General features: G+C 42.2%; 2 protein-coding genes across 2 annotated transcripts in view; one reads left to right on the forward strand and one right to left on the reverse strand.

Moving 5' to 3' along the window:
• Positions 1-11,974, forward strand: part of ZWILCH (zwilch kinetochore protein) — a 43,053-nt gene extending 31,079 nt beyond the window's left edge. The window contains 6 exon segments of the mRNA XM_047767131.1: positions 3,127-3,175; positions 3,178-3,262; positions 4,249-4,344; positions 8,131-8,243; positions 10,006-10,120; positions 11,839-11,974. Coding sequence (XP_047623087.1) covers positions 3,127-3,175; positions 3,178-3,262; positions 4,249-4,344; positions 8,131-8,243; positions 10,006-10,094 — 432 coding nt within the window. The 3' untranslated portion in view covers positions 10,095-10,120; positions 11,839-11,974.
• Positions 11,775-25,634, reverse strand: LCTL (lactase like). The gene is made up of 13 exons (XM_047767132.1): positions 25,492-25,634; positions 24,926-25,089; positions 24,235-24,322; positions 23,837-23,946; positions 22,147-22,275; positions 21,949-22,044; positions 20,205-20,259; positions 19,953-20,114; positions 16,419-16,693; positions 15,563-15,689; positions 15,173-15,372; positions 13,881-13,944; positions 11,775-12,126 (listed from the first exon to the last, which is right to left on the reverse strand). The coding sequence occupies exons 1-13, from the start codon at positions 25,607-25,609 to the stop codon at positions 12,011-12,013; spliced, it is 1,704 nt and encodes a 567-aa protein (XP_047623088.1). The 5' UTR covers positions 25,610-25,634; the 3' UTR covers positions 11,775-12,010.
• Positions 25,635-26,282: the final 648 nt, after the last annotated feature.

Here is a 26,282-nt window from a genome sequence, read left to right on the forward strand (position 1 = left end):
AAGATTCTTAAACTTTGTGAATCTCTTAGAAGGTGTATTAAAATGCTGATTCTTGGGCCCCAGTGATTCAGTAGGTCTAGGGCTCTGGAATTTGTCTTTTTAAAGAAACCATCTCTGTCTCCAGATGATTCTGATGCAGGTGATTTGCAGGTATATTAGTTTTTCTTTTGTTGTCATAACAAATTACCACACACTTAGTGTCTTAAAGCAACATGAAACGCAACATGGATGGAACTAGAGACTCATACTGAGAGAAGTAAGTCAGAAAGAGAAAGACAGATACCATATGATATCACTTGTATCTGTAATCTAATATATGGCACAAATGAACCTTTCCACAGAAAAGAAAGTGATGGACTTGGAGAACAGACTTGTGTTTGCCAAGGGGGAGAGGGAGGGAGAGGGAATGGGTTGGATTGGGTATTGCCTTTGGAATGAATTAGCAATGAGATCCTGCTGTATAGCACTGGGAACTATGTCTAGTCACTTATGATGGGGGCATGATAATGTGAGAAAATAGAATGTGTATGTTTAACTGGGTCATCATGCTGTACAGTAGGAAAAAGAATTGTATTGGGGAAATAACAATTAAAAAAAATTTTTTAAAGCAAAACAAGGAGTTCCCGTCGTGGCGCAGTGGTTAACGAATCCGACTAGGAACCATGGGGTTGCGGGTTCGGTCCCTGCCCTTGCTCAGTGGGTTAACAATCCGGCGTTGCCGTGAGCTGTGGTGTAGGTTGCAGACGCGGCTCGGATCCCGCGTTGCTGTGGCTCTGGCATAGGCTGGTGGCTACAGCTCCGATTCGACCCCTAGCCTGGGAACCTCCATATGCCGCGGGAGCGGCCCAAGAAATAGCAGCAGCAACAACAACAACAACAACAACAAGAAGACAAAAAACAAAACAAAACAAAACACCAACATGAAACATAATTATTTTATAATTCTGTAGTTTGGAGGTCCAGTCTGGGTCTCACTAGGCTAAAATCAGGTTGTTGGCAGGCTGTGTTCCTCTCGAGTCTGACTATAGGAGAAGATCCATTTCCTGCTCATTTGATTTATTAGCAGAATTCAGTTCCTCATGGTTGTAAAATTGAGGTATCTTTTACTGGCTGGCTGTAAACGGAGGGCTATTCCTGTCTTCCAAAGGCCAACCCATACCTTGGCTCCTGGCATCCTCCTTCCATCTCCATAGAAGCTCTAGCCTATCAAGAGCTTCTCATGCTGTATCTCTGCTTCTCTTTCTCTGCCTACCATATCTAGTTAGAAGAGCTCACTTGATTAGATTGGGCTCCTTGCGTAATTCAGGATACTATCCCTATTTCAAAGTCAAATTACCTTATATATCTGTGACCTTAAATCCTTTAAGCCGTAAATGTAATATACACACAGGTTCTGAGATTCAGACATGGACATCTGTTGAGAGTGGTTTCTGCCTATTATAGCAGGCCACGTTTTAAGAAGCCCTCAGTAGGCTGCACTGCCTCCAAATAGACAGTAACGTGAGACCCTGTCACCTCTTTTCTATGTGGGGTCTTGGGGACAGAGAGGTGGACCAGCCTAGGTTGTAGCGTGAGCAGAGAGCATCAGAAGGGAAAGGCACTTTGGGTCTGTTCCTTTGTGAAAAAGACCTGAGTGGTCCAGTGCCAGAGCTGTCAGGGGACCACTGGCAGTGTGGATGGCAGGTGCGGGGAAGGTTGTGGTCTGTAGCCAGTGGTGAGTCGGGGGCTATTTTGGGGTACTATTTTCCTGGGACTGTGCCTATATCCTTGCTTGTGCTATTTTCACATTTTGGAATAATCTTTGTGAGACAGTAAATATGTCTCTGTATTTTGGATTTAACTATAAATTAATTTGCATGAAATTAATTTATCATATTTTTGCATAGCTTCCGTTAAACTGTAATTTAAGGTTATCCATGGGTCTCTCCCATTCCCGTGCTGTTACTCCAACTTAATTAAAAGATTATCATAATTTTTCCCTTCCTGTATTAGTTTTCTGCCACTGCCTCACAAAATTTAGGAGATTAAAGGATTACAAATCCATTATCTCAGTTTCCAGGAGTTGGGAGTTGGGCACATTTTAGCTGGTCTGCTGCTCAGGGTGTCACAAGGCTAAAGTCAGGGTGTCATCTGGAGGCTTGACTAGGGAAAGATCCACTTTCATGTTCCCTCACTTGCTGGCAGAATTATTTACTCATGGCCCTTGGACGAGGGTCTCCATTTTCTTTTAGCTCTTGGCCCAGGACCAGCCTCAGGTCATAAAGGGTGCTTATAGGTTCTTGCCACATGGCCCTCCTCACAACATGGCAGTTTGTTGCTTTGAAGCCAGCAAGAGAGTATCTATAATGCTTAACCTTCTTAAAGAAATCACTCCTCTAGGTCATAGTAATGACCAGATGATAATCTCCCTTTTGATTAATTCCAAGTCAGTCAGTAACCTAATCTTGGGGTAAAAATGCATCATATTTACAGATTCTGACCTCACTCAAAGAGGAGGGATTGTACAAGAAGTGTATTCCAGAGGCAAGAATCTTGCAGGTCATCATAGCATTCCACCTACCGTACTTACCATGGCTTATGTCCTTAGGATGGGTTCTCAGAAAAAGGACTGCACTTTTTGTGATGCTTGACATAGCATTGCCAACTTTCTTTTCCAAAGGGTCATGCCAATTTACCAGTAATGTATATGTTAATGGAAGCTTATCATTGCACTTACTTAATTTCTTGGTACTTCGGATTTACTATCTGTTTTTATTGGTGAATGCTCCCATCAACCTAACAAGTTAAAAATTATTTTGTAAAGTTGCCATTCTCTCCCTCTGGAGAGTTTGGTGGGTGGTAGTAGTTGCCTACTTGGCCCTCCTTGGTGAAGCAGTTCTGTGATTTGCCTTTATCAGAAAATATGTATAATGGTTTGCTTAGAACATTCTCAGTGAAGACTTTACTTAGAGTTTAGTTTGAGAAATAGTATTGAATTGAGAAAAGCTATCTAGCCTGCCTCCTGTCTTCTTTTGCCCCTTGTTAAGCTTGCATCTATACTTAGGTTTAGCAGTCGTAGTTAATTCTTTCCAGAGACTCCACTTGTTCTTTAACTCCCTCTTTTGTTTGTCCCTTTTCTCATTCCAGGAGTATTTCATTTCTCCATCAGTAGATACACATGAAAAGGTTTATCGTGTTCAAAACTTCACCATATTCTTGAAATAGTAGTCAGTTGCATGCTTTTCATTAAACCTCAACATGAGCTTCTCTTTTCTTTAACACAGTAAGTATTCTGTTGTTTACTTACATAAAAACATATTCTCTTTGGAAATAGTTGCAGCCGAAATAAGTGCATTTTTTTATTATCAGTTAGGATAAGATGTGTCACCCTGTCTTCACAATAGCAGAAAGGTTCTAAGTTGTTGCCATGAAAGGAAAGGGTTTGGATTCAGAAGGAATCAGGTTGGACACTTGGCTCTAGCACATCCTTTCTACCGAAGTTTCCTTTCACTGCATCTTGTTTTTTCACCTAGAAAAGCATGTAATGTGTATAAAGTACGTGACAAGAGGTACTTAATAAATATTAATTCCTTCTCTTTTCTTTACATCTTTGTAAATGTGGTCAAGCTAATCTTTGCCGGTCATCCATATGGTAACTGAATGGAATCAGATTTCATTATCAGACCTCTCTGAATAGTATTGCTGAAATTTTAGAGATTCTGTCAGTAAGTTTGACTAAAAACAGTTTAGAATAATCCTTATACATGGATTGCTGGTGTCTTATGTGTATAATTTGAAGCTTCAAATTGGAAATAAGTAAACTGTCCAGTGGAAGAACTGGGTTTCATTTTCCCTGTGGAAGGAAAAGTACCATTGCCTTTTCCAAAATTAGAATTTGCCTCAGTTGTAAAGGGGAAAGTTTGAAATTGTTACTGTTTTTTTTTCCCCCCCATTAAATATCAGAATATATGAATTAACTCTTTAATTCCCCATACTTGGGAAATAGTGGAGGCTATATCTTTGTTTTTCTTTTGCCTTTTTGTTTTTCATATATCTTTCTCCCCATTTAAACCTTTACTTGAGCTCAACTTAAATAAATTTATGTTCACTATTAATTTTTAAAAAGTGAATGAAATTTCCTTTCAGAGAAAAAAACATAACCTAAGTGTTGTTTGGATATTTCCTTAATGAGCTTTAGACTTCCAGAAAGCCTTTATCTCCAAGTGGCATTTTTTCCCAAAGCAATTCTTTTTTTTTTTTTCTTTTTAGATCTTGCATAAAATATTATAAACAAAATCCTCTTGATGAGCAACACATTTTCCAGCTGCCAATCAGACCAACTGCTATAAAAAATTTATATCAAAAGTAAGTAATTTAATCTTTCAGTTATACTTCAAGTCCAGTCATGATTCTAGACAATTTCAGTGTCTGTTTCATGGGGAACCTCCTGACCCAGAGTTGCTTCACCTCTAAAACCATACTCCTCGGCTTCCCACTCTCTGAACGGAGTCTGGTAGAGTCTTTCCTCATCCTTCCCCTGGACCTTTGGTCTGTTCTTTTTAGACTATTGGTCTTCTTACTCTTTCATTTTTCTTTCAATTTGTAATTTCTTCACAGGATAGGGCAGAAACTTTAGCCGGAAGGGAAGAGACAAATTGGGAGAAAAGTGGTCAAAGTAATGACAACAAAGTCAAGATTGTGGCTGTGGGAGTGAGAAAAAGATTTGGGGTTTGAGAGGTATGGTAGTGAAGCTAAGATGATAGATTGGCCATCCACATGAACACTAAGGTTCCCTCAAATCGGGGTCCCCCCAACTCTTCTCTCAGCATGTAATAGACTTGGAATTCCTCTCATACTAAAGCCACTCTATTTATACCCTCCCTGTAATCCCTGAAATTGTTAGCCACACCCCATCATTTCCCTGAAATTGGTTGACAAAGATTGCCAGTAACCTTCTATTTGCCAAATCCAGAGGACACTTGCAGGAGAAGTATTTTTTGGCCCCTTGTGTAATTAGCTGGCCCAGCAATTCTTTATCCCTAAATAAGTGCTTATAAGGTTCTGTGGCATTTAACACTATTGCTTTCCTTTTTTTTTGTCTTCCTGCCATTTTCTTGGGCTGCTCCTGCGGCATATGGAGGTTCCCAGGCTAGGGGACTAATTGGAGCTGTAGCCACCGGCCTACGCCAGAGCCACAGCAACACGGGATCCGAGCCGCATCTACAGACTACACCACAGCTAACGGCAACGCTGGATCCCTAACCCACTAAGCAAGGCCAGGGATCAAACCCGCAACCTCATGGTTCCTAGTTGGATTCGTTAACCACTGAGCCACAATGGGAACTCCCACTATTGCTTTCCTGAACCTATCCCTTTCCTTTGTTTTCATAACATTCTGAATTAATTTTACCTCTATCCTTCTCGCCACCTCCAAGACTGAATAGTTCTCTTTTCAAAATCTTTTTCCTCCAAGTTCCCATTGTGGCACAATGGAAATGAATCCGACTAGTATCCATGAGGGTGTAGGTTCAATCCCTGGCCTTGAAGGTCAGACGGGGCTCCAATCTTGTGTTGCTGTGGTTCTAGCATAGGCCGGCAGCAGTAGCTCCGATTTGACCTCTAGCCTGGGAACTTACATATGCCACAGGTGCACCCCTAAAAAGCAAAAAAAAAAAATCTTCTTCCTCTGCTTCCTTTATATGTGAGTGTCCAACAGAACTCCACCCTCTGCCCTCTTTTCTTACATTCTTCTGTCTTCCTGAGGTGATTGCATTCACACCCAGAGCTTCAGTTCCTCTGGGCTAATGATATAATTCATAACCTGTATCCTGCTTCTCCTGAGCTTCATAGCCATGTGAATCCTCAAATTCAGACTCTTCACCCTCTTCCTAACACTTCCACCTCCTATGTTTCCTCTCAAGTAGCCATCATTAATCTCCGCCTAATGTCCTAAACAGAAACCCAGGACTTATTTTCCACTTATTATCGTCACTTCCTCCCTCCTTGAAATGGTTACCAAGTCCTGACCTCCTAGCAAACTCTTGAATCCTCTCCTTTCTCTCCTCCTTCACATCATCATTGCCTTATTTCACATCTGCTCTTTTCATACCTGGGCTAAGGACAGGAAAAATCCTTTTTCCTATCTGCCTTCTGCCTCCATTATCTTCCTACTTTATGTCACAAAGTGAGCTTCCTAAAATTCAAATCCCATCATGACTCCTTTCTGTTTAAATGGCTCCCTTACCTTTATTTATTTATTTATTTATTGTCTTTTTGCCTTTTCTAGGGCCGCTCCTGCAGCATACGAAGGTTCCCTGGCTAGGGGTTGAATCAGAGTGGTAGCCACCGGCCTACGCCACAGCCACAGCAACGCGGGATCCAAGCCGCATCTGCAACCTACACCACAGCTGATGGCAACACCGGATCCCTAACCCACTGAGCAAGGCCAGGGATCGAACCTGCAACCTCATGGTTCCTAGTCGGATTCGTTAACCATTGCACCACGACGGGAACTCCGCTCCCTTACCTTTAGAACAGAGTTCCACCCCTGTGTATGATCTGCCAGACTGTCTGTACCCAGCCTCTGTGCCTTTCTGGCTCATTTGCTACCACACCTTCCCACTCTGCTTTTGAGTCAGAGATACTGTTATTGCATTTCCTCAGGCACCACACGTACTTACCCCTCAGTGCCTACAGCCGTGTCCTTCCTTCATCTGGGACCTTGTCTGCTTAACTGACTCCTCACAATTTTATTATAAGCTCAGCTCGAAGGCCACAGTCTCTGAGGATTCTTTTCCAACTGCACAATCCCAGTCAGAGTTAAATTACCCTTTTTATTATCCCCTCTCATATTCCTTATTTCTCTTTTATAGCATTTTTCAAAATTGAATAATTATTTTTTATTGAAATATAGTTGACTCACCATATTGTGTTAGTTTCAGGTGTACAGCAGAGTAATTTAGTTATATGTATATTTTTAGAGTCTTTTTAAAGTTATTATAAAATATTGAATATTGTTTCCTTTATAGCTTACAGTAAATCCTTGTTGTTCATCTCTTTTATATATAGAGGTGTGTGTCTTTTAATCCCATACTCCTAATTTAACCCTCCCCTCTTTTTGGTAACCATAAGTTAGTTTCCTATATCTATGAGTTTGTTTCTGGATTTTTGTGTATGGTTTTTTGTTTGTTTGTTTTTTGTTTTTTTGCTGCACCCACAGCATGAAGAAATTCTGGAGCCAGGGATCAAAACTATGCCACAGCAGAGACCCAAGTCAGAGAGCAACAGCAATGCTGAACTTTTAACCTACTGAGCCACCAGGGAACTCCATGTTTCTGTTTTGTATATAAGTTCACCTGTATTATTTTTTATTTTTTAATTTTTTGGCCACCCCACGGCATGTGGAAGTTCCTTGGCCAGGGATCAAATCAGACCCAGAGCTACGACCTACCCCATGGCTATAGCAACACCATATCCTTAACCTACTATGCTGGGCCAGGAAGCAAACCGGCACCTCCACGGAGACAAGCCGGATCATTAACCCACTGCGCTATATCAGAAATTCCTATATTATTTTTTAGATTCCACATATTAATGAAATCATGTATTTGTCTTTCTCTCTTACTTAGTATGGTAGTCTCTGGGTCCACCCATGTTGCTGCAAATGGCATTCTTTCATTCTTTTTTATGGCTAAGTAGCATTTCATTGCATATACGTACCACATCTTCTTTATCCATTCATCTGTGGATGGACACTAGGTTGTTTCCATGTCTTGGCTGTTGTGAATAGTGCTACATTGTGGTGCATGCATCTTTTCAATTATATAGAGTTTTCATCTTTTCTGAATATATGCCCAAGAGTGTGATTGCTAAATCATACGGTAGCTCTATTTTTAGGTGTTTTTTTTAAGGAACCTCCATAATGTTCTCCATAGTGGCTGCACTCAACTGTTATTTATGTTCTTGTTCTTCTCCCACTCTTGATTGTGCTTCTTGAGAGAGAGTATTATAGGCCACCAGGGAAATCTGAGAGTATCGTGACTGCTCCATCTCTTCTTCCTCCTCAGTGCTTATCACAGAAGGACTTTTCTATGTGACTAAAGAAGGAAGGAGCTAGGTATTACTTTTATTTGACGGTTTTTCTTTCCTTAGTGAGAAGCCACAGAAATGGAGAGTGGAAATAAATAGTGGTCAAAAGAAGGTGAAAACAGTTTGGCAACTGAGTGACAGCCCACCTTTCGACCATCTGAGTTTTCATAAACCTGGTAAAGATGGTTTGTAGTCTTTTCACATCAGTTATTCCATTAGAAAATAAACTAAGTTTACTAGTAGAGCTTATCATTAGAGCTCTTGTGCCTAGTTTTAAATTCTTTTCCTGAACTCCAGGTATAAGCCTATTTTTTCTGGGAAAAAAAAAAAACATGAAAAAGTGCTTTTTCTCATCATCATATTAAAAGAGTCAAGTGATAGGGACATGGGTATAAAATAGATTATAAAATGGAAATGCCAGCTCATACTTCACATTCCTGTGCACTGTTTAAAACAGTGATGATATTTCTGCTCTAATCCCTTCTCCGTGGCTAGAATAATTAGCTGACCCACTAAGTCTTCCTCATTAAGTACCTATGAAACTGTTTCCTTTGTGCACGTGGATTGTGTGGTGCTGTCACCTCTTATTTGTATAATTCTTTTAAAAATTTTTTTTAAATTATAGTTTGATTTACAATGTTCTGTCAATTTCTGCTGTACAGCCAAGTGAGCCAGTTATACATATATATTACACACATTCTTTTTCTCATATTATCTTCCATTATATGTGATTAGATATAATTCCCTGTGTATACAGCAGGATTATTTATACAATTCTGTTTTTTTCTCATTTTTTGTCTTTTTAGGGCCACACCCATGGCATATGGAGGTTCCCAGACTAGGGGTGAAATCAGAGCTGTAGCCGCCGGCCACCGCCAGATCCAGCCATAGCAACGCCAGATCCAAGCTATGTCTATGACCTACACCACAGCTCACAGCAACACCAGATTCTTAATCCACTGAGTGAGACCAGGGATTGAACCTGCAACCTCATGGTTCCTAGTTGGATTTGTTTCCACTGCACCACAACGGAAACTTCTATTTACATAATTCTTAAATGGCTGACTCCTATATTGCAAGGATCATCCAAAATAAAATCTAATAATTTTAAGACAGAATTCAAGAAGATTTGAAAGGCTGGGAATATAAATAGTCCTCAATTGTAAATATTAAAGCCTAATAATCATTTATTTTTTGCCAAAGATCATAGGCATTTACAAAATTAGACTTCCTGTTTCATTGGACTGAGCACTTAGGTTGAATACTAGTTTCTCAAGATACCTAGTGGTATGATGTTTTGATAGTTAATATCAAAATCTGGAAGACTAAAGAGAGAAAAGTGTACTTTTAGCTGCCCTAGGAAGAGAGAATAAGGCTTCGGAGTTAATGGGGGAGAAAAACAGTGTCCAGTAAAATGCTGCTCATCCAAGGGGTGCTTGGCAAATGATTGTTGGTAATGCTGGAATATGAAAACCAAAACCTTGACCCACAAGGAAGTGGATGTGAACTCATCTAAATGTTAACTGTGTCATTTATTTTTGAAATATAGAAGTCTTCAGGAGAAAAAAAAATAGATATGTATCTAGCCCTAGGACTGTAAATCTTAAGCAGAAAATGTTTTGTGAAATACATATTATGATTGGAAAAAGACGGTTGTTTAACTGTAATGGAGGAGGCACAAAAAATAAAGCAGTAGGCTACCAAATTTAAAATATATAAGTTTTAAAAATTGGCTCTATCTTTTAGTTTGTTAGTCATTTTCAATGCATCAAGAGGGTTGACTATTTAAAGGAATTGTCTGCTGATTTTTATCTAATAAATTCTCTGAAAGTAGAAGACATGTAATTCAAACTACCTCCTGATTATTGCAAAATTCAGCAGTATACTTAGTAGAAAAGCAGGGTGGTAATCAATTTTTATCTGTCTCTCTGGTTGTAGATTTTTCTGAATTAACATTAAACGGTAGCCTGGAAGAAAGGATTTCCTTTATTAACATGGTTACCTGCAGCCAGGTGCATTTCAAGTGAAGGATGCTGATGGGCCCCTCTGTAAGGTAGTATGTTCATTTTTTGTTCTCTCCAAATACTTAATGAATCCAAGCCAGAGCTTTGGCAATGCCAGATCCGTAACCCACCGTGCAGGGCCAGGGTGACGTCCATAGTGACCCGAGCTGCTGCAGTCCCATTCTTGACCCGCTGCCACAGCAGGAACTCCCATAAATGCTGATTTAATATATTTGAAATATGGATTATTAGTAATCACATAAAAGGATTTACCGGGTGTCATTGAGCAGTGCAAGTCTTCAATTTCCTTTATACCTTCTGTAGTCAACTGACAGTTTAATTCTAAAACTGGCGAAACGGGGAGTTCCAGTCCTGGCTCAGTGGAAACAAATCTGACTAGTATCCATGAGGATGCAGGTTCAATCTCTGGCCTTGCTTAGTGGGTTAAGGATCTGGCATTGCCGTGAGCTGTGGTGTAGGTCACAGATGAGGCTCAGATCCCACTTTGCTATGGCTATGGCATAGGCTGGCAGCTATAGCTCCAATTGGACCCCCAGCCTTGGAACTTCCATATGCTTCCATGTGGCCCTAAAAAGCAAAATAAATAAATAAAACTGGAGAAATGAAAAAAAGTTTTGAATGGTAATGTCTTTGCAATTGAAATCAGTATATATGTAGAAGGAGAGTTTGGTTTCAAAACCATTGATGGAATAGAAAAACCCTATTAATAGGTTATACGGACATTAAAAGCGAAATTTTGTTAGAAACAGTTGTAACCCAGCCCAGTTATAGGACTGAGCCCCAGATAAAAATACACTTTTTTAAAATGTTTTACTTGTATTAACCAAATGTTTGATTAGTATTAACCAAAAGGATTAATGGAATAGCCTTTTCTGTTATCTTACTATTTCTGTGTTTCAGAAACAACATTAAATAGAGTCAAGTAATGCATAAAATGCCTAATATCATTCTTTTTTGAGTTATGTTTTGTACCCAAATAAATGGATATTAGCATTTTAGCTAAGAATAAAATGGGCTTTTTTTAAAAAAAAAGCAGACTCTCTAGTTACAGAGAAGATATATAAATTAAATGATATTTTCTTTGAGGTATTTCATTGAGTAAAGGAAATTAATTTAGAATAAGAAGATTTCTCTTGGAGTTCCTGTCGTGGTTCAGCAGTTAATGAATCTGACTAGGATCCATGAGGATGCAGGTTTGAGCCCTGGCCTTGCTCAGTGGGTTAAGGATCGGTGTTGCTGTGAGCTGTGGTGTAGGTTGCAGACGTGGCTCAGATCTTGTATGGCTGTGGCTGTGGTGTAGGCTGGCAGCTACAGCTCTGATTCAATCCCCCCCGCCAGCCTGGGACCCTCCATATGCCACGGGTGCCCTGAAAAGCAAAAAAAAAAAAAAGAAAAGAAAAGAAAATTTCTCTTAAAAGAGCATATGGGCCCATTTACTTGGTCCCCACTAACGCTTTTTCAAGGTTGCTTGATGGAATTTACAGCCTGAAAGGATTGTTATGTGTAGGGCAGTGCTGAAATGGAAGTCATTTCTACATGAAAATATTATTTCTTGACACATTTAAAATGAGAAATCAAATCAGAAAATAATGTTGCAAAATGAAAATTGGTGCATAATACACACTGATTTTCTTAAAATCTTGCATAATACAGCAAGATATTAACATTGACTTTGAGAGGGATGAGATTATAGGTGAATTTTTGTTTCATTTATGCTTGTTTTTATTTTCTAATTCTTAAATTCCAGCACAAGTCAAAAAAATAAAAAATAAAAAAAGGAAAAAAAGAAAAGGTAATCATCAGAGAACCTGAAAACAGAAATGTATGTAAACCTTTGAAGCAGAAAAATGAGGACGCCCCTGAAGAAGATCCTGGAGGTTCTCTGTGAAAGATGCAGCTACAAAACAGGTGACCCTGTCTCAGCTCAGGCTCCGCAAGAGGAGCACCAGGAGAACGGCAGCAATGAGTATACAGAGGGTGCAGACTGTAGGCACCACGATCTCGGATACAATCTGCATGTAACTTAGCAAAGGCTCTGCAGTGAGGGAGAGAACACAGCAGAATAGAATGTGGTCATTGTGGCGAATGTAGCTTCATCCTGAAAACTTCAACTGTCTGAAAAAACCTGGAAAATGGCACCATCACACTTTCACATTATTTTAATTTGGCATAAAAGAGAACCTGGTGAATTAAGTGTTAAAAAAAATTGAGGGTTTTTAAGATATTTCAGAAAATATGAATAAAGGATGCTTAAATCTGATTCTTCCACAGGTACTGTAGTAAAGTCTTTGCCAACACTTATGCTTACTCAGAATGTTAGCAGCCATATTCCACAGTCTCTATAATTCTTATTGGGGGGATTTAGGAAAGAAAATTCCTTGGGAAACATATGTAGTCTTTCACAGATGTTATTGCAGGAGTTCCCATTGTGGCTTAGTGGTAACGAACCCATTTAGTATCCATGAAGACGTGGGTTCAATCCCTGGCGTCCCTCAGAGGGTAAAGGATCTGGTGTTGTCGTGAGCTGTGGTGCAGGTTACAGATGCAGCATGGATCCTGCATTGTCTTGGCTGTGGTGTAGGCTGGCAGCTATAGCTCTGATTTGACCCCTAGTCTGGTAACTTCCATATGCCACAGGTGTACCCCTAAAAAGACCAAAAAAAAAAAAAAGATGTTATTGCATATCTTAAGAGGTATAAGAATTTCTATTTTGAAATTTTTATGGTGATTCTTAACATAGCTAAGAGTTTGATAAGCATATTCAAGTACATTAATATAGTTGTGGATATTTACATAATACCTCCTTTCATGTTTGTGCCAGGTATAATGTTTATCTCTTTGGTTACTGAGATAAAGCACAGGCCCTCCTCCCATGGAGCTCATAGGCTCAACAGTAAGTTCTACACCATGTCTCTTACATTAAGTTTATTTTAATTTAATGGAATACTAATATTGCTTGATTATTTAGATGAAGGTTAAAGTGAACAGTAGTCTGTTGGCCTATGAAAACAGCTGAAATTGTAGGATTTAGTCTAACATTTTCCACCTCTGAAACCACATTAAAGATGAATTTGTTCAAATAGGAAGCATATTTCTCTTATTACTTTTATATAGAGAGAAAGACAAAATTCAAAGAAACAAACAATATGTGTTGGCATTTCTTTTTTTTTGTCTTTTGGGGCTGCACCTGCGCTAGGGGTCAAATCGAAGCTGTAGCTGCCTGGCCTATACCACAGCCAGAGAGAGCAATGTGGGATCCGAGCCAAGTCTGTGATCTACACCACAGCTCACAGCAAAGCTGGATCCTGAACCCACTGAGCAAGGCCCGGGATTGAACCTGTGTCCTCATGGATGCTGGTCAGATTCATTTCTGCGGAGCCGCAATAGGAACTCCAACACAATAGTAGATTTATAAAATTTGCAATATGATTCAGAAGGAATTAAACTAGAGTAGATAAATTGGGTAGGTTGGGGGTGGGGTTGACACACCATGGTATGCAGAAGTTCCAGGGCCAGGGATTGAACCAAGCCACAGCATTAACAATGCTGGATCTTCAACCCACTGCCTCACCAAGGGAACTCCTAAAATATTTGTTTCATGATAGATTTTTAAAAATATATTTTAATGCTGATAGAAATTTGACATTGCTTCAAAGTAAAGGAAAAGGATTCCTTTCTAATCATGTTATTTTGGAAGATTGACTTAAGGTGGGTCCACCTTTTGATACATTGGTAATATTATTATGTAATTAACATGGTTTTATTATCAAAGGGGAGAATTAAACTCACCTGCAGCAAGCATCTGGTTGTTGATAGAGCAAATTTCCAAGGCTTTGAGGTACCAACTTTCCACCTGATAAAAACCCACTTGATGAGTAAAGTTGTTTTAGACTAGTTTTTTTTTATGTTTGAAATCATTTTTGTAATTAATGTTGGGTAAGAAATAATTTCTTAAATCTCCATATAGTTTAAATCAGTTAATATTTATTGGACACCCATGTGCATCATTGTGAGAGAACCACAAAACAGTCTTTATTCTTGAGCTAATAATCTAGTGCTTTTCTAGTAATGCCTGATAGCTGTCAGTCACTGCTTCAAGTTACAGTCCCACTAGTCTCATCCTAAAAGAATGTTGGTAAACAAGTGAGACTTTTTTTTTTATTAAGACACTCTAAATTACAACTTAAATTCCCTGCTATTAGGTTCAGCAACATTGATAAACAGTAGAGAGCTGATAAAAAAAAAACTTGTAGGTTATTGAAAATGGGACGGTTTTTTAATTTTAATTTTTTTATTTTTAAAATTTAAAAATTACAATGTAGCACAACAATGGGAGCAAAAATTATGTATACATGTATGTGTAACTGGGTCCCCATGCTGTACAGTGGAAAAAAGAAAAAAAAAAGTGTGTTGGGGAAGTAACAATAAAAAATAAATTTAAAAATAAATTAAAAATTTTTTTATTAAAGTAGGATTGATTTACAATAATGTGCCAACTTCTGCTATACAGCAAAGTGACCCAGCAATGCATATAAACGTTCCCTTTTTTATATTATCTTCCATCATGGTCTGTCCCAAGAGACTGAATATAGTTCCCTGTGCTATACAGCAGGACCTTGAAAATGGGAGGTTTTAAAGGGTTATTTTTATTTTTTTATTACTGTAAATCTAATTTTGGGACTAGTGCATTTGTATGTCTGGGAAGAGACTTGAAAATTATATGGTCATTATACATTTGATTTACTTTAACTTTTCATGTATGTTGAAGAATGGGTAGTATTTGTTTGTATTAAGACACAGCATTTAGGATAAAACTTAACTCAGAGTCTCTGTTGACTATCAAAACCTAAAGGAAATAAGACTCCTATATACTCTAGTCCACCCTTAATGCTCTGTGTGCTAGGATTGCATTTTGAGGTGTTCTTACCCCATTCTAAGCAAATAAGCAGAGGTGGTGTGAGTTAGGGGAGAGACAAAGGGCCTCATTCCCATATACCCCTCCCAGGTGCTTGCCAAATTTTGTGCATCACATCTGGCCAGCTCTTCTAAAATCTGGAATGAGTAACATCAATTATTCCTACCTCTCTCAGATTGGGAAACCCATTGGAAGTGATAATCTTCTTGTAATATTCAACTGAAGCCTTTGGGTAGCGTGGCCTGTTTCTCTTGTTGAAATCGACATAGTAGAATCCATATCGATCTGAGTATCCTCTATCCCATTCAAACTTATCCAGCAGAGACCAGGAAGTATATCCTTTGATATTAGCACCGTCTTTGATAGCTGAAAAAACATTTTGTTCTATTTTTAATATATTTCATTTACTTGGAAAAGTAATAGTGTAAAGGTAATCTGTCTTCACATAAATGTCTTTATTTATGAGAAACCAGTTTTAGTCAATTCATTTATTATCAATTTTTTGTCCAAGTTAAATAGAAAGATATTATGAAGACAGTCTTGGTTTGTACCTTACCTTTTAGCATTTCATTTATGTATTCTTTAAGGTATTGAATTCTCCACTCATCACATAATTGAGTACAGTGTAATTTTTGAGTTGCTCCATTTTCTGTCACATATATGGGTGGATTGCCATATTGAGCCTGAAAGGGATCATGAGAGTACATATTGAAGCCTGCCATATTCTAATTGGATGTGTTTAGCGTTTAAGTAGATGCCAGTTAACATATTTATTTAGAGATGAATGTAGGCAGGAGGCAAGTTCATATGAAAGACTATATTTCTTGACAAAGAATTTTAGAAAAAATGTGCTTCAGATCTTGTTTTCCCACATATTCCATTACAGGTAAGAAGGGCAGCAAAATAACTACATATGAAATAAGAATTTTATTTTGAAGTTCTATATTGGAGTTCCCATTGTGGCGCAGCGGAAACAATCCGACTAGGAACCATGAGGTTGTGGGTTCGATCCCTGGCCTCGCTCAGTGGGTTAAGGATCCAACGTTGCTGTGAGTTGTGGTGTAGGTCAAAGGCACTGCTTGGATCCTGCATTGCTGTGGCTGTGGTTTAGGCTGGTGGCTATAGCTCCGATTTGACCCCTAGCCTGGGAACTTCCACATCCCGCTAGTGTGGCCCTAAAATGAAAAAAAGCCAAAAAAACCCCCAAAGTTCTATATGTAATAATATATACATAATATACATGTAATTATGATAATATGTAATCTATATATATGATTATTTATAGTAGGCATTAGTCTTTCTTTAAGTCTTATATCTAGTAGCTTCTGAAACAGAGGTTTTTAAATTTAAAATATAGGCACCTGAGCATGAATTCTGATCAAAAGTGTCCTTTAGCTTGGTGTGATAATCACCTGAGCAAAGTTGAGGAGCCTCCTAAATCCCCAGGGCACAGAATATAGCCATTTAGACCCCAGATCAGGCCAGTTTGGGTCAACCAGTTCTACCAAGTCTCGGTCGTTCTGGTAGCTGGGCCCCTGGCGGGAAGGATATTTCCTTTCTGTGATGTAACGAGTAGTAAAATGGCCTAATCCCAAGAAATCAGATGTGCCTTTAATGTAGCTCTTTTCCTGGAGTGAGAACACAGGTAACCTCGACATGTCCAGGCCTTGCTCTGTACTCTTTCTTCCTGATGAGAGAAAAAAAAAAAATAGAATTTAACCAAGTTTTATTTTTCTCACAGTCATTCTGTTGTTGCATACCATGATACTGGCAGGCTGACATAAAAGCTGTTATCCACATCCTGGGCTTTGGAATTCATCTACATGAAAATTACAGCTGTGATACTAGCTGCTAGTATCAGGAGAGACTAGTTCAATAAATGATGGGATGTCCATCATTACCACACTGTGCAGCCATTAGAGCGAACAAGGCAATGCTTCATATACCGACATGGAAGAGTACCAGGACAGATGTTCAGGTAACAAAGATGCAGAGCATTGTGTACTTAAAAGTGCATACACTGATCAGCAGTGTTCTCACATAGGAAGTTCCCTATGCATGGGTGTGGCCTTAAAGACAAAAATTGGGAGTTCCCGTCACAGCTCAGCAGAAACGAATCCATCTAGGAACCATGAGGTTTCTGGTTTGATCCCTGGCCTTGCTCAGTGGGTTAAGGATCTGGCATTGCCATGCGCTGTGGTGTAGGTTGCAGATGCAACTTGGATCTGGTGTTGCTGTGGCTCTGGTGTAGGCCGGCAGCTGTAGCTCCGATTAGACACCCTAGCCTCAGAATCTCCATATGCTGAGGGTGCAGCCCTAAAAAAACAAACAAAAAAAAGAAAACAAAAATTTGAAACATGTCCTTGTAGAATCTGTGCAAAAAAAGTTTTAAACATATAAAGAAAGGTAACATTTTTATGAGTTGATCTAAAATATAGCCATAAAAATGTTTCCAAAGAGATTATTGGGTTAGATTAAATGAATGGAAAGATTGTATTGTTAAATCCTGTAAAAATATTAGCATGCTATTATTCTCAGTTACATCTAGTAATTTGAGAAAAACATGGGAATTAGTCCCTGTCTAATACAATAGCCCCTCATCACATATGGCTACTGGAAATCCCAGTCACACTGAAGAATTGAATTTTTATTTTTATTTATTTATTTATTTGTCTTTTTTTTGCCTTTTGCCTTTTGCCTTTTGCCTTTTCTAGGGTCGAACCCACGGCATATGGAGTTTCCCAGGCTAGGGGTCCAAATGGCTACAGTCTATCAGAGCTGTAGCTGCCAGCCTTTGCCAGAGCCACAGCAACGTGGGATCCAAGCTGAGTCTGTGACCTACACCACAGCTCACAGCAACCCTGGATCCCCAACCCACTGAGCAAGGCCAGGGATCGAACCCGCAACCTCATGGTTCCTAGTCAGATTCGTTAACCACTGCGCCACGACGGGAACTCCCAAGAATTGAATTTTTAATTTTGTTTAATTTGAATGTACATAAACACAAATGGCTACAGTCTATCATATTGAACAGCACAGATACAGGAGATGTAGAACATTTCCATAATCACCAAAAGTTCTGTTGGGCAGCACTGATCTAGAATTACCTTTCTTCATATGTTTATAGTGAATGAAAGAGTGCTTTTCAGATGCCTGGAAGTAATTTGTAAATGAGATTTCAGGCAGAATACTTTCACTACTAAAGAAAATATTAACTTTCATTTGTCAGTCATACTCAATAAAGCTCAAACAAACAAACAAACAAACCCAAAACCCAAACTACTTAGATGGGTTTTCACATTGTAAGGGGGGAAAACTGAGTCCTGTTCCCACTTGAATTATCATGGAATTTGGAGTTGATGGGGTCTGAGATTATTGGCCTTAAGTCCAAGAACTGCTCTGTGAGAAGCAATCAATTTGGCCTTTTAGTACAACCCTGTTGTGGCACCTGCAGTGGCCTCTGCAGAGGGCCAGGAGAGCAAATGCAGCATGGGAATGATGGGTGTGTTTGCAGGAACACTGACACCCATCAGGAGGACTTTTTCCTGATGCATCTTAAGGAAATCATTCTCAAGATTTGAGAGTATATGTATAGGCGAGTCACAGTCCCTGCTATTGTCAAAAGATTTTTAAGGATTATTTTGTCTAATCCCTTCATTTTGAGATGAAAAGACTGAGACAGGAAGAGGTGAAGCACCTTGCCTAGAATCATTCACTGGTTAGTTGGCAGAGTTGCAACTAGAACTTGCTGCTTCCTATTCCAGATAAGTCTGATAAATGGTGCTTTAGAAAGGGATATTTGTTAAATGTTGACTCAAACATTCTATCTTAGTCAAATATCTAAATAGCTGTGCTATGTGAGATTATAACCTATTTCAATATTATCCTTGTCTCTTTTTTTAAGGCGATGTGGGCCGATGGGCTGATACCCCTAAAGCACACAGTAGTTGTTCGTATTCCTATGGCCAGACATTGCTGGTTGCCTTCCCAGTAGTCCCATACCTTTTGTCTTTTATACCCTCCCTCTCACCTTTTCCAAAGGGCCACATCTTTTCTAGGAGTCTTGGCCCCTTCCCAGCCTCTTGCAGTATAGGACACCTTGGGGTTTGTGACAGCTCTGTCCCTTGAGGCACAAAGGGAACTCAGCTGGGAGTAGAAGCTGTTTCCTGGGAAGATTTTCCTTGTTCTTAAAAACATACATATATAACAGTGTTAGTCCCTTTTTATCTGTCTCAGGGTGTTGATGTGTAAAGGTGTGATGCCTGGAGCTGTTGCAGCCATCCTTTGGCCATGGGGAGTGGCAGATAGGCTAGCTAAAGGTGCCAGAGTGGAAAAATAGAATGAGTCTGGCTTCTCAAAGACATCCCTGAGGGCTGGATTAACTATCCCTGGACCACTCTTTCTGGTTTTCAAGTGAGGTAATAAATCCCCTACTTTTCAAGCCATTTTATTGGGAGTTTTCTGTTATGTGCCAGTTAAGAGCATCAAAATTAATACAGCCTTGTGAGCTCTGTCTTTATGCTCTGACACTGTGGCAACCAGAGCTTGGAAAGTACTTCTCACGTGATGGAAAGAACCAGCAATAGAACTGACACCACCCTTGACCGTGTCTTTGACTTCTCACTTCTACTTGATTGCATTGTATGGAGTGGAGTAGGCAACAGAAGACAGGACAACAGAACACAAAAGAAAGAGCGGCTCAGACAATTGCTAATCCCCCACCCCCAACACGGGTTCTGAAACTCTCAATTTCTGGATCTAGGAGTTTGTTTGGGTGTTCCCCACCCTCCCGATTCGAGTAACCAGTTCTGAATGCTTTGAGGGCTGGGTTGTCCTCATCCAAACCAACCCAGCGTGTTCTTCCATCCCCCTGCCTGTTAGTCATTTCACTTGAGCTCAATACTGTTGCTGTGGGATCTGGAGTCCTAAAACATGGCACGGCTTACCGACGCGGTCCTTCATGACTTGGGGGTAGTCACCGGCGTAAATGGGGTTGGCAAACCAGCCCAGGCAGAACTGTAGGTATCTCTCAGCAGCCTCTATATCCTCAGGGTTACTAATGTCCACAGGTTCCCCCCAATCACAGTTTAATGAAATCCCCACCAAACCTTAAAAGAAAGAAAAGGGGATGGCAGGCTAAAGGACATTGCTCCTCTGGTCACTCAACTGTTACCCACACATGTGGTGGCAGGGCTCACCTTGCTGCTTGCTGCGCCATGTGTTGTTGTAGGAGTGCCAGGCTTGGGCATGGGCCTGGAAGAGGAAGGATTTCATCAGGGGTACCGGCCTCATCCAACTCCCTCCCTCCTTTCAACCCAAGGTGGCCTTTCTCTCCTCTCACTCTTGGAGATCAGTTTAAGTCCTATCCTTCCCATGAGCCCAGCCTTGAATAGCCCAGTCCATAGTCTGACCTCCATTTTCTTCCTTTCTTTCTTTTTTTTTTATTTTTTTCTTCTTCCTTTTTCTTTATATTACAAAGGAAACTTGGTCTAAATTAAACAGATAAGCCACCACTCTGTGGGGATTTGTTTGTTGTTGTTGTTGTTTGTTGGTTTTTTGCTTTTTAGTGCCACACTTGCAGCACATGGAGTTTCCCAGGCTAGGATTCAGTCAGAGCTGCAGCTGCCAGCCTACACCACAGCTATAGCAACGCAGCATCTGAGCCACGTCTGTGACCTACACCACAGCTCAAGGCAATACTGGATCCTTAACTCATTGAGCCAGGCCGTGGATCAGTTCCACATCCTCATGAATACTAGTTGGGTTCTTTAACCACTGAGCCACAAAGGGAACTCTACCACTCTGTGTTTTTATTGTTTCTAGGATTTTTGCTAACATGTCTTGCTTTGTTCCTGGTTGTCCCCTGCAGAAACAAGGCAGTGCTTTCAACATAGGTGCTTAGGAAATTAGGAAGGTACCAAGTATCTGGAATTGTCTTGAGCAGTGGAATTCAAACTGTGCCAACCTGCCTTTTCTACATATTCTCTCCAAGTGACCGACTGATGTTTTCAGAGCTCTGCCCTTTTAATATTCAAAGTTTAAGAAATCCTAAGCCAAGTATAGAAAGAATGAGAAAGTTCTCTTGCTGACATTTGAGGCATATGATATGTCCCCAGTGGTCCCTTGCTTGCCTTCTTGATCAGATTGTCCACCCTCCCTTAAGAGGTCACTGGGATCATCCTGTCAGGCCTCACATCCCTGTTCCTCAGTCATCATCTCCTGGACCTTCGTATATATCTTGGAATGTGACCCATCCCTCCCCTGCTTCTCAAGCCCTTCCAGTAGCCTTGTAACTTACCTTCTGCATCTCCTCACAATTTTTAATTCAATTTCTGCCCTAACTGAGCCTGGCCGGCCTAAAGGCCGCCTCCGCTACAGCTCTTTCCAGCAGACGCCACTTTCCCCGCTCACATCCCACATACCTTAGGGTAGTGTCTGCCTTGCTCTTTCTTGCTGCTTCCAAATGATTTCTCCTTCCCCCTTCAAAAATTCCAGGTCCTTTGACATCCAGGCTATCAGATAAGCACCCCTAACCCCTTCCTACTGCTGTCCTTCAACCTCCAGTTACTTCTGCTCATTCACTGAAGATTTTAGCTCCTGGCTCACTGTCATCCCTCTTCCTCATGTCACCATTCCTCACAAAACAGTTTAGACCTGTAGGTGACAAGTTTTCACAGGCATGTGCTGCAGCCCCCTGGCTAGATTGCAAACCCTAGGGAGCAGTCACTAGGTTGTCTGGGTGGCAGTGTCCAGCAGGGTGCAGGAAGACTGGACAGTCCTTCATATGTCCTCATGGAGAGATAGGGGATGGTGTGAAGGTGCTAGGTGTGCAGTGGCAGAGGACTGGGCTCAGGCTTGGGCCTCTGGGGTGAGCTTAGCTGACATTGGGGCTCACCCCTGTGCCTTAAACCCAGCCTTCCCTCCCAGAAAGACCCACCTCACCTTAATGATGTGATGTGCTGCCTTGTACAGGCCCGTGCCATGGAGCTTCATGCCAGGAGCATGGTGGCCCGTTTCATAGCCTTTTTCTGCCATTGTCTGCAGGGATGGCAAGTGGGGACCATAGGACCCGTGAGAAGTAGCAAGGTACACTCCTGACTGGGAGGTGGCTTTTCCCACTTGGAGGGGGGCCCTGCTCACCCGAGGATCACTGAAAGTGACCCAGTGCTTCACCCGGTCCCCAAAGGCCTCGAAGCACAGGTTGGCATAATCGCTGAAGTAGTTGGCCATGCTCGCGTTCTGCCACCCGCCATACTTGACTTGGAGCAGCTGTAATCAGAGAAGTGGAGAGAAAAGCAAGTGTCTCAAGGGTCCATCTCTAGAAAAGAGTTTTAGAGCCAGGTGGCCGATTTTGTGGGAGAAACATGGGTGATTACAGCTACAGAGGACGTTTAGTGGAAAGGGGAGCAAAGATGAAGGGTCTTGGGCATTAAGATTGGAGACAGGGGCAGTGATGAACTGTGAGGCGACATAAATGTGGAGACATACCTTATACTGACAAGAGGAAGGGAGCAGAGAAAGCTTGAGATTCTCACAGCTAAAAGGAACTTGATACATTGGATATTTAAGAAAAATTATGAGAGGAAAGAGGTCTGATTATGGGAAGAGAATCTTGAATATAAAGAATATGAAGAAATAAGATGCAATGCTGGACATGGAAGCTCTAATTAGGATTTTTTAAGGGCCATGCAAAGGTCAGGAACTTCCTAGAAGCCTCTGTCATGACAGTGGGTTCTGGACTTCCCATTGTGGCTCAGCGGGTTAAGAATATGACTAGTATCCATGAGGATGTGGGTTCGATCCCTGGCCTTATTCAGTGGGTTAAAGGATCTTGCGTTGCTGTGAGCTGTGGTATAGGTCATAGATGCAGCTCAGATCCCATGATGTTGCTGTGGCTGTGGTGTAGTTACTAAACAGCTCCTCTGCCAGCTGGGCCATGATCTCCGTGGAGCCTCGTGGAATGAATCAAAAAATTTCTTGAATAGCGATGTTCATAAGCGTGTTGAAACTTCACAGAAATTGCTTGAGTGGTGCTTATTTATGAGCACATAGGTGCTAGCTCAAACAAACTGGGAGAAAAAGGCTAACAAACTTATTATCCCATCAACTCTTGCTCAGAAGATGCTGCTTTCTTTATAGTTTGTTTCAAGCCTTTTTTTTTTTTTCTGGTAGCACCCGAGGCCTGCAGAAGTTCCCAGCTAGGGATCAAACCCAAGCTACAGCAGCTACCAGCGCCACAGCAGTGACAACATTGGATCCTTAACCCACTGAGGCACCAGAAAATTCCTTTATATTTTTTTTTCTCTTTTTTTCTTTTTTAGGGCTGCACCCATGGCATGTAGAAGTTCCCAGGCTAGGGGTTGAATAGGAGCTACAGCTGCTGGCTTGCACCACAGCCACAGCAACACAGGATCTGAGCCAGGGCTGCAACCTACACCACAGCTCATAGCAACACCAGATCCTTAACCCACTGAACAAGGCCAGGGATTGAACACCCAACCTCATGGTTCCTAGTCAGATTCATTTCCACTGTGCCACAATGGGAACTCCAAATTCCTTTATATTTTGACTTGTTATTTCTAGGCCTAATGTTTTAGAAAACATCAAAAGTCATGCTTATCACTTATAACAAACATCATTTCAACCAGTGTGACCTCCGTGCTGTGGGTGAGTAGAGACATTTCTTCTTCACTCCCTGTCATCTTTCTGTCCCAAGTTAGAGCACAGTCCCCATCCTTTGCCCCACCTTGGCAACCCCGGGTACCTAGATCAGGTTCCTTCCTGCTGAGCTGAGCTTCTCCCTTGGGCCACTAAGCCTGCACAGCCTCACCTGAGGGAGATCCCAGTGGTGCAAGGTCACAACAGGGGTGATGTTGCTTTTCAGAAGGGCGTCAATGAAGTCACTGTAGAATTGGATTCCCTTCTTGTTCACCTGGTCAGCTAAAGGTGAAATAAAAGGGGACTTGACAAGAAAGGGCCTTGGCCTTGACCTTCTGAAGTGCAGTATTCCTGGGCCCTGTGGCTTTTCACAGGTGCGAAGGCATGTCACCCCAGCAGGTCTCAGACAGTGGGAAATCTACCCCTGAGAGCCCAGCTACCTGTAGAACCCATGAGAGATGCTGCTGGGGAAACCATGCTCAAGGGCTCTCTCCCCACCCTAGACATGTCCCAAAGCCAACATGGCCAAAAAGAGCCCCACCTGGGCTGGAGAAGGGTGGCCCAGCTCACCTCGGATGCCCGTGGGCAGGAGCCGGGGCCAGGACAGGGAGAAGCGGTAGTGGCTGACGTGCAGCTCCCTCAGCAGAGCAATGTCCTCCTGTGCAGATGGGGGCGGGTGCAGTGCAGGGTCAGCTGGGCCTGGTCAAGGCTCCCTCCTGTCCATATTCTTTGTTTACACCCCAAGTGGGATGCTGTCTGCCCTCAATTCCTCCTGGGACTATGCCAGGAGTCAAGTAAAATATAGGATATGGGGGTGCTTTGAGAAATCCATCAGGGTGTTCCTAATAAACTTGGGTGATGGATCCCCAAGCCAGAGAGGAAAGCGGGTGCTAAGCAGAGGAACTGAGGATGAGCTGGTCCCATGCTCTCCACAGGGTGCTTATTCCCATGCAGGGGCCGGGGTTAAGGCCACTGTGGCCTGTAGGACCTAAGGTCACAGCCTCAACCCTTCAATTGCCCATCACTTGGACTAAAGCACTGGCTCAGGTGAGGCCCTGATTCCCCTTCCTCCTACAATCCACCTTCCCACACCCTGATACCCCCACCCGAAGCCCTGGTCATCACTAGCCCCTCCCTTCTGGGCTGATTCAGGGTCAGGAGTGTTTAGCAGAGTACTTGGTTGTCACCCGGGATCCTTCAGTAGGTCACTTCCTAACTCTTAGTTGATGCTCAATCATACACATGTATACCCATCACTCACCTGGACCTTGTAGTAGCTGTTACAGGCCACATCTGCTGTCTCGTCCCCAAGCACATTCCCCTTCCTGCTGTGTGTGAAGGCGTCCCAGATACTGGGCCCTTTCCCGTCCTGGTCCCAGGCACCCTCGGTCTGGAAGGCAGAACTGCCCACGCCCCAGGAGAAGCCTGCGAGTGGAGACCCCAGGCTGGGCCCTGAGCCCCCTCCCACTCCCCACCCAGAACTAGGACCCTGGGCTGTTATTCCTGGACCACTAGGCAGGCCCTGTCCCCCACAGCCTGGCCTTCTCCCTCGGAGTGGGAGCATGTGTGGCAGGGGTGTAGGGTGAGGAAAGACATCATACAGTAAAAGCATTTATCTGTACCATTTTAGCTCTGATTAGCATTTACTATCTCTATACTTAAAAAAAAAAAAATCCATGAAGAACCTCTTTTATTTTAGAACAACTGCATGGAGTTATTTCCCTTGTCCTGCCTGTAAGGAAGCTAAAACACCAACCTCCTTTGCAAGCCAGTCAAGGTGGGCAAGCTGACAGACAGACAGACAACCCAACACAGGAGTACACATACCAAGTGGGAAGTTTCCATAGTAGAAGGAGGCCTCTTCTGGGGATCCCTTCCTGGTGGCCCCCAGCGTGGATGCCAGCAATAATGCCCACCAAACAGTGACAACCCACACTGGCTTCATGGCACCTGGCCCTCCCCCATACCTGAAAAAGCACATTGACAGGACCAAGCAGCCTGGGATTGGAGCGCAGATCCTGGCTTGGGGACGGGCAGAAAGGGAGGAGGTGGGCAGGGGTGGGGACATTTTATCTAGAGAAGTGTTGGCTCTTCTGGGGACAGCTGGTCCATGGCTCTGCTGGGACCCCCAGCTCAGGCTGAGGGGCTCCAGATACAATTCCCAAGTTAAACACTAATGCCTGGGTGTGGGGAGCTCTGGGTCTGATGGGCAAGGCTTCAAACCACTCCTGGTCCTTGCATGATGGGGGAGACCTAGTCTGTACCCTGTGATGCCCCCAATCTAATGGGGAAACCACTCCGCCTTAGGGAAGCTCCAGTCTGACGGGGGAGGCAGGACAATCTGCAGCACCCTCACCTACACACTGTAGCCTATGCAGAGAGACAGACCCCCACCCCCAAGCCAGGGGGGACGAGCAGGGTCAGGGCAGTTCCCTTCCCCTGGCTCCCCTCTCTGATGCCAACCTGACCAGCTTACCCAGGATTGTCCTCAGTCCCAGACACCCCCAGAATAGCAGCTGGTGGCCAGAGCACTCTCAGACTGACCCCCTAGGGGCCGCATTGTGCCCCCCACCTCCCAGAGAAGAGCCCTCAGCACAGGGAAGGCTCTGGTTGGGGGC

The sequence above is a fragment of the Phacochoerus africanus genome, chromosome 2, assembly GCF_016906955.1.
Source record: "Phacochoerus africanus isolate WHEZ1 chromosome 2, ROS_Pafr_v1, whole genome shotgun sequence".
NCBI lineage: Eukaryota > Metazoa > Chordata > Mammalia > Artiodactyla > Suidae > Phacochoerus > Phacochoerus africanus.

What these genes read in the sequence shown, in the direction of transcription:
- LCTL (XM_047767132.1), bottom strand. Translation starts at nt 25,609, where the DNA reads ATGAAGCCAGTGTGGGTTGTCACTGTTTGGTGGGCATTATTGCTGGCA. An exon ending in CAGCACATCACATCATTAAG is followed by an intron (nt 20,260 to 21,948) that starts GTGAGGTGGGTC and finishes TTCCTCTTCCAG; the next exon opens with GCCCATGCCCAAGCCTGGCA. An exon ending in GGCTCCTCAACTTTGCTCAG is followed by an intron (nt 15,690 to 16,418) that starts GTGATTATCACA and finishes GATCCCTTTCAG; the next exon opens with GCTCAATATGGCAATCCACC.